At 37.1% G+C, this 8,488-nt stretch overlaps 1 protein-coding gene across 1 annotated transcript; it reads left to right on the top strand.

Moving 5' to 3' along the window:
- Nucleotides 1–492: 492 nt before the first annotated feature.
- LOC103448312 (mitochondrial import inner membrane translocase subunit TIM50) lies at nucleotides 493–4,732 on the top strand. Its single transcript, XM_008387559.4, has 10 exons — nucleotides 493–949; nucleotides 1,335–1,426; nucleotides 2,113–2,149; nucleotides 2,612–2,673; nucleotides 2,802–2,915; nucleotides 3,178–3,282; nucleotides 3,373–3,471; nucleotides 3,815–3,971; nucleotides 4,092–4,194; nucleotides 4,403–4,732. The coding sequence occupies exons 1-10, from the start codon at nucleotides 679–681 to the stop codon at nucleotides 4,446–4,448; spliced, it is 1,086 nt and encodes a 361-aa protein (XP_008385781.1). The 5' UTR covers nucleotides 493–678; the 3' UTR covers nucleotides 4,449–4,732.
- The last annotated feature ends 3,756 nt before the right edge of the window (nucleotides 4,733–8,488 follow it).

Genomic DNA, 8,488 nt, shown 5'->3' on the forward strand with positions numbered 1-8,488 from the left:
AGGGTAAAACATTTCCCTTTAGGATTACAACATTTAATAGGTAATCTAATCCTAATATGAATATAAGATACATTCCAGATTCCATAGGATTTACACAATCACATTCCTATTCTAAATATGACAACAACACTTTATTGATTGTAAGCATTTTTCCACATATTTTTTTGTCCAAATGAAAGTAGAGAATGAACTAGAAAGAATGTATCCCTCTCAATCTTATCATTTTTATAGACTTAGTAGAGATTAGTTTTCTTCCTATCTAATCCATTTTTTATCTTCACTTAAAAAAAATACAAGTGCCACATTTTAATACATATCCAAGCTAATCCTACACAAAAAAACGTAGACTAACAAATACCATGCATGACGTGTACAAGGTGAATTTTGGACAAACGCAAAAATCAAGCAACGCAAGTCGGAAGCCAAACAGAGAGTTTCTTGACCAAACTAGAAACAACTAAAGAAGAACCGACGTCCAAACACCCTTGTATAACCCCTCGAAGGTTCAGAACAAATTCCACTCAAACACCCAAACAGCCCCTTCTCTCTCTCTCTTTCTCTCTCTCTCTGTCTGTCCCCCTCTCTCCCCCTCTCTCTCTCCCTCTCTCCTCAAAACCCTACTCCAATCCCAAACCCCCACACAGCGTTCACAACCAAAACCTCTCTAAAACCCTAGCAATGTCCTCGATACTGCTTCGGTCCCGTTCAGTCTCCTGGCTGTTAAAGCGCAATCGACGCCTATTGAGCTCTGATGTGGCTTCAAACCCTTCCAAAGAACCTCTCATCGGAGCCCAATCCCTAGTCTCCGATCTCACATCTCCACCTCCACCGCCACCACAAAGCACTCCCGCTCCGAACGCTTCAAGTAGCAAATCTTGGAACTTTCTCAAATACTCGCTCATTGGCGCGATCACTGGAGCCACTGCTTCTGTTGGTTATGTCTCGTATGGTATGAGCTATGCTGCTCTGGGAATGTTGGTTCATTTTATACTGCTTGGTGTTTTCTCAGGGTTTTGAAGTGAAATTTGACGTGGGTTTTGTCTGAAAAGATTAAGAAAGGCTCGGGGTTGGGCGTTTTAGATTAATCTGTGATGAGGAATTTGTATTTGTCAGCGAACTGATTGAACAATGTAGAACTATAAGATTTGGGATTTGATTTGATCGTGATATTTGGGTTTCTCATTTTTATTCCTTTTCCTTTTGGTTTGTAGAAGTGAAATTGGATGTGGGTTTCGGCTAAACAGCTATTCTTTGTGTTTGTAATATTGGGTTAATGTGGTGGGTCTTATGTTTCTTGGTGAAAGAGTGAATCTTGGATTGCATCCATTTTGCAGCATACTCTTTGGATGAAATCGATGAAAAGACCAAGGCTCTCCGAGAAGCACCTTCAACTATCAAGTTGGCAGATGATGCATCCGCTCTTGAAGTAAGTATGACTTGGAACTTTGTTTTAGGAACACAATTACTTACCTGTCCGCATGACTTAATAGTGCAAAATAACAATTATATTCAAGTAACTTAACCTGAAGAAGAGATGAATGTTGAATTCATTTCTAGCGAGTTTAATGTGCATCATGTGAGTGTTAGACACGACTTGAAAATTCCTGACCTGTACAGAGGATGTCTTTCAACTGCCGTTAGTCTTTGGTCGACTCCTTTGACCTGGTCATCTGATTGATTTGAGTGAAATTCAGGAATATCTCGACCAAGTACTAATACCTTTTAGCTAGCTGTGGTCAGTCCAGTGGGAGGGCTTGAACTATGAAGGAAAGTATTTTGTTAAAAAAATGGTGCAAGCCTTTATATAGGATTGTTATTCAAGGAGTCAAATTAGCCTATCCAGTTTTGTATACACATATTCTATGGTTTAGCTTGCATGAACTTGGTTGTTTATTATTTATTACCAAATCTTTTAACAGTTGTTCGTCATAGAAGTGTGTTCTAATCTGTCAGCTACAGAAGACAGATAAGTAGTAGGTTGCATTTAGTTCGCGTCGTATGAAGTTGTTTGGCTTTGCTTTTTATGATGCATTATATTATCGTTATTACCTCCACAACTGGAAGGGATGAGTTTTCAGTAGACTAACATTTAGCAATCTATTTCTTCCGCAGAAATTTAAAAATTGGGTATACTCTTCTGCAGTTACAGGTGAGGTCCTCAACTACACAGTCTGAGAACTTTTTATCATTGTTGGCATCTGTTAATTTACTTTTTTCTGGAGCCTGTTATGTAGATGATGTATTGAATTAACCTCAATTATATTTTGCTTTTACTTTTGTTTGGTAGTATAAATATGTTAACTACTGAGCATATAGTTACCTTATAACCAACATCAGAAGATGACAGAACTAGTCATTAATCTTTTGATCCAACTCTTTATCACAGGGAAATGAATTGTTTACTGAACCATATTATGTATATTTTGATGATGTATTTTCAAAAAAGTATATTGATGAAACATATTCTTTAATGCCCACTCCTAGGCTATAAATTTGACAGAGCTTATTTGGTTTAACTTGTCACCTGATGAGCTTGACGTTTAGCAGCAGAAGAATTATTTCTCACGTTGTTACTGATAATATGCTGATTCTTTTTTGTCCTATATTTCAGTGCCTGCTAAAGCAGCTGAAGCTTACATTGATGCAAGGAGGACGATTGAAGAACAAATTCGAGTGTGTTTTTTATTCTCTTAGTTTTTTCTCCACTTCCTTCCACAGACTAATGTTGTGGTTTGATTGATGTGACTCTTGTCTAAAGAGCTGACTGTTGTTTGACTCAAATTCTTCTTACTCTTCTATAGGGTTATACTGAACCATATGCAGAGAAGCTTCTCCCAGATTTGCATCCCATGGAGAAACATGTTTTTACCCTTGTTCTGGATCTCCAGGAGACATTACTGTACTCTTATTGGACGGTAAGGGTGGTGGAGGCATTTTGTCTCCAACATAAGACATTGCACTCTTATGCTGGCAAGATTTAGCATGGTCTTAGAAGATTTATTTGGTACTTCATGTTTATGCAATCTCAAGATTTCTAAGAAATGAATTTTTTCCCCATTTGTTCATGTCATCTAAAGTGTTTAGCATTACAGTCCAGACCTTGAAGGCTCATCTTTTTTTCTTTTTTTTTCGTTTTGGTTTGGTTACTGACATCCATTTTTTTTTTGGCATATAAAGCGAGAAAAGGGCTGGCAGACTATCAAAAGACCTGGAGTTGATGCCTTCTTGGAACATCTTGCTCAGTTTTATGAAATCATTGTGTATTCAGACTATTCAAATATGGTATTTAATAATTCACTTATACATCGTCATTACCTTTTGTTCTCTTTTGGAAATTACTGACAGAATCAGGCTGTTTGTTGGTAAATGTAGTATGTAGATCCTGTAATGGAGAGACTGGACACCAAGAATTGTGTAAGATATAGGCTGGGAAAGGCTGCTACTAAGTATCAGAATGGACAACATTATAGGGTAAGTTTGTTGGGAATTTTGTTTCACTACATGATGTTCGATTTCCTCTATTCTGTACCTTTTTGTTGATTTATATCTTTGAAATGATTCTTTAGCGTGGTATTTATTTTGTACGGTTTGTGGCTCTAGCCTCTGCCAATGCAGCATCTCTAAGAAGATTGCCATGTTACTACAATTAACTATCCTGCAACTAAAAAGTTTACTGGTGTGCCATGTCAAACCGTGAAATAATAGATAACCTCGAATGTGCATTGATTCCAAACCAATTTCCTCTGTTCATGTTCTGTATCTGGTTTCGATATATGTGATTGGTAAAGATATGAGATGTAGTTTCTCTTGGCAGGACCTTTCAAAACTTAACAGAGATCCAAAAAAGATCATCTATCTGAGTGCCCATGCACGAGAAAATAGTCTGCAGCCCGAAAATGGTGCCATAATAAAGCCATATAAGTATGAGTTGGATGACACAGCTCTTGTGGATTTCATACCATTTCTTGAATGTAAGTCTTGTGATTTTCGTTTCTTGTAGCACCAGTTGACTTCCCATCATTTGTGTTAAATCAGCTCCTGAAGCTCGTGAGAAATGCATTACCACCTCATTGTGCTTTGTTTATGTGCAGTTGTTGCCCGTAATCCTCCAGCAGATATCAGGCAAGTATTAGAATCATATGAAGGGCGTGATATTCCTGCAGAGTTCATTAGGCGATCTAAAGAGCATCAACAGTAAGTCTTCATAGCTGTTATGTTACTGTTGAGAGAAGATGCTCTCCTACTCGTACTTGCAAAGCCCTAGCATCCTCAGTATGACATGTCTGAGATTCATTGCATAATTCTTATACGACTGATTTTATTATTGTGTGATGTGAGAATCTGTCTCTTTATAATGTCACAAGTTGCCATAATGCTAAACAGAACTGTAATGACATTGCAGGCGGATGCAAAATCAAAAGCAGCAGGCTCGATTATGGAGACGTTGAGGTCAGGATGCCGAGTCAAGAATATTGTAAAGACCAGGTGATGTTTTCAAGTACAACTGGCGAAATGATTTTCGAGTCAGTGTTAAAGGTGCTACCAAGAAATTTGGAATTGATCATAATTCTTTTGCAGCATAGATTTAACATTACTATATGTGACTGCTCTGCTGTTGACATCGTATTTTTGGCCATAAATTTCTACAAACAGCAGAATTTTTGCTTACAGCAATTGTTATTTTGTAACACCCCGGGTATGGAATAAATGATTTGTAACTTGTTTCTCGAAAGTTACTCGGCTATTTTTGTGTTTTCCAGCATCCATTGAGAAGCATGTTTCGGGCTGATTAACTGGAAACATGTGCCTCAACTTACTTTATTTTCACGTAAATAACTTGTCCGGTGATTTTTGGGGTTTTACCTGCAGACTCTGTGATTCGTCTTTTGGATTTGTAGAAATTAGAATTCACAATGAGTGCACAGAAAATGAAAACTAAAAATGCTAGCCCGAATATTTCATCGTTAAACAAAAGATCAATTAGATTTCTTTGGGAATTAAGTTGAACAAAAGCCACTTGGTACTACGGTCTAATGGTATTCTTATTTACTTGTAAGTGAAAAGGTTTAGGGTTGATTTTCGTCAAAAGTGGATTTGAAATTGTTAATTTATTGTGAGGTCACACCCATCTTTCATTGTTGATAATATCATTTGTCAAAAGAAAAGGTTGAAAAAAGGAAAATGCTAGCCACAAATATCTTTGGATTCATCAAGCAAGCAATGCCCTTGGACGAGAAGAACAGCATGAAGGCATCCATCGTTGTCTGGATTATTTGTCACCTGAGCCTACTTCCCTGCATCAGCCACAAAGAAAAGAAAAGATTGATACAACACCACAAATGGCAACCACCACAAAACCTTGGTCAAGACACCAAGAGAGGTATACATTTGACCATTAGGATTCTTCTTCACACCAATCATCTCAAGTGAAGGTTAAAAGGAGATCAAATCTTCTGCATTCAAAATGGGTGTAGCTTCTTTATGGCCCCAATTATTGTTTGATACATATTAAGTCTTATGATAACAAAGTAAAAAAAAGACAAGTTTATAAACAAATACGTGTCAGTCAATAACTTGAGCTCACAAATATCACACTCATTTTGGGTGCATAATATATATATATATATATATATATATATATATATTGGTAAAACTGAGTGCAGAATATTCAGAATATTTGAGCTCGGTTAAAAGTGGCTTCAAGTTGAGGTTGCGTAACTTGAGCTTGGGTGAATCGCAATCCACTGGGGCAGACGGACTTCCCAATTTCTAGCTTTCTCCTTCCGTTTTTACTTGATGGTGGTATCAAGAATCTATTTCCAAGTTAACGTGAGATGAGAAATATAAGGGCTTGTTTGGTATCCTATTTATTTTTTTTTTTATAATTTCTCAAAACATTTCTTAAGAATTTTTCTTAAAAACAATTTTCTTTAAGACTCAAAAACTTGTTTGGTTTGCGATTTAAAAATTCTAAATCTTACAACTTAAACTGGACAAAGAGATCCAAAAAGAGGGGGTCTGAGAGAGAAAGAGGATAGAGGAGGAAAGAAAGTAAGAGATAATTTGAGGAAAGAGAAAGAAGTGAGAGGATCGGAGGAGATAGAGAGGAACAGGAGCGAGAAAAAGAACCGAGAGAATGAAGAGAGCGGATTGAAGGAGAAACGAAAAAGGTAAAAAAAAGAAAGAGAAGGGTGGGAGAGAGAATAAAAGAGAGATAGATTTGGAGTGAGGGGAGAAAGGAGAGAAAAGAAATGAGTGAGTTTAAGTTTAAAAACTCTAAAAACTTAACTTTTTTGTTTTTTGAGAATATGTTATATTTTTTAGTTAGTCTTGAGTTCAGTTTTTTTAAAATAGTCCTACCAAACAAATTTTTAAGGCCTAAAGCTTGAAAGTTGTTTTTGAGTTTAAAAAGTTGGATTCAAATAGAGTATCAAACATGCTCTTAGTTTCCTCTTTTTTAATAAGGAAAATTTAGAAATATAGCCATTTTGAGAACCACCTAATGAAATATAGCATTTTTTTATTCTTATAAAATTAACTAAAATTGAAGGTGAAAAGACTTAATCATCCTCATGTTGAATTCTCCTCCTATCTCTGGTGTTCATCTCTTGAACTCCTCGTGTCCATTTCAATTGTTAAAACACTACCACCACACTTCTATTAACCCAAACTTTCTCTGGTTGAGAGTAGGCTAGCTCATAGGTTAGGATTGTACCAGCTATCATAGCAGCTAAGTTTGTTTTAATATTATTCGTGTAAGGTACGTGAGTGTGTGAGGCGTGTGAAATGTGTGAATTTGTTACCCCGTCACTTTCCTCTCTCATTAGTGTGTGTGAGAGTTGTACGATATTTTCTGAAATCATAAGAACAACGGCAACAACAAGACATTAGGATCACAAATGCGATAAATTAAATCAACATGAAATAGAAATAAACTTATCCGTAGAATACGGAATACATGGCTCTTGCAGATGACAGAAGAGTCTTCTACTGTCAGCAAACGAAAGTGTTCCAGCAATAATAGAGTTTGCTTAGAATCAAACGTGTATATTGTGTAAACAAGGACACCCTTAATATAGTGATTAGGGTTCCTCTAAAACCACTTAGTATAGCTAACAGAGAGATATGCCAAATCACTATTAAATTAAAATGTTGTCCGACCAAGGCATGTACAATATGTCTGTCTTAATTTGGGTTCCAAATGGTCAATTAAAGTATCTCTTGTTTCCATAATTCTTGCTAATCAATATTGAATCACGTTAAAATTCAAATAACTTGAAGATAAAGTTATTTGCCTTTCAAGGATTCATAACAATTGACAGCTTAACATTAATCTTACATTTTCCCACTTTGAGTGTCGATTGTGACGACCCGTCCCTAATTTTCCTATGTAATTTCTCCCCGAGTATGTGTATTGACGATTATGCCCTTATTGGCAAGTGACGTGGACGTGTTCTTATCGCTTTCATTTCATTTCTCGCTATCGCATTTAAATTGTACACATTGTTGTGAGTGTACGTAAATATTATCAGTACAAAAATACTATTCCGGATAGATTTTCAATACTTTTTCTGTACAAAATCTAAAACCTTATCCCTAGCTTTTACCTAGCCCATCCCGTGCACCCTTCTCCATTATTCACTCTCCCACCAATCCCATCTCTCCTTCATTTTTATCCCCCAATCAGAAAAATGAGCTCTCTCTCTCTCTCTCTTTTCCTTCTCTATCTCCCGTATACTCTCTCTTCTCTGCAAAACCCTCAACAAGCTTCAAAGCTCTCAGATCGAACCTAAAAACCACACCATTGTACTCCCCTCATCTTCACGATCACAACCATGTTCTTGAAACCTAGTCTAGACGAGTTTTGAATCGTTAACTCGTGAGGCCCGAACTCGGATCCATTGAGTTCGACGTGTATTCGAACGAGTTGAAATGTTTTGAAACTTGGGAAGGCTTCTACACGTCATTTTGAAGGTCCTAGGCTTGTTTTGGAAGAAGGTCGACGTGAAACAACCGAGTTTCGAAGATTTCATTTTTGGCCGGAACTTTTGAGGCTTTTTCGAGCGACCTCCATCCACTTTTTGGACTCCAAACAGGTATAACGCGACTCTACTCTTTCCTACCTTCAAATCCATATTTAGTACGTCGAAAATGGTTAAGAAATGAAGGAGAATAGTGAATTTGAAATTTTTCCAGAAACTCGGCGAACGACGGCGACGGCAGGGCTCACCAAAGAGGAGACAGAATATTCCTAACGGCGCAGGTAACGCTGTTAGCTTCTGTTAGCTTTTAATGGAATATTTCGTAGAATATTCCTGACGAACGTCAGGCACTGGCCTGCGTGTGGGGAGCGGGGGGCTCGTGAACCGTCCAAAAATTTATTTTAAAATTTTAGGGATGTTCGTGACGTCAAGTAGGTCACGATGGTATATTTAAACCCTAGGTTTGAGCAAACTATTGGGGTTTTATTTAGGTTTCCGTATATGTG

This window comes from Malus domestica, chromosome 11 (assembly GCF_042453785.1).
Source record: "Malus domestica chromosome 11, GDT2T_hap1".
Classification (NCBI taxonomy): Eukaryota; Viridiplantae; Streptophyta; class Magnoliopsida; order Rosales; family Rosaceae; genus Malus; species Malus domestica.

Bases quoted from the DNA above. Each gene is read 5' to 3' on its own strand.
- LOC103448312 (XM_008387559.4), top strand. From the start codon at position 679: ATGTCCTCGATACTGCTTCGGTCCCGTTCAGTCTCCTGGCTGTTAAAG. The intron at 2,674-2,801 runs GTGTGTTTTTTA...ACTCTTCTATAG, and splicing joins CGATTGAAGAACAAATTCGA to GGTTATACTGAACCATATGC. The intron at 3,972-4,091 runs GTAAGTCTTGTG...GTTTATGTGCAG, and splicing joins TTTCATACCATTTCTTGAAT to TTGTTGCCCGTAATCCTCCA.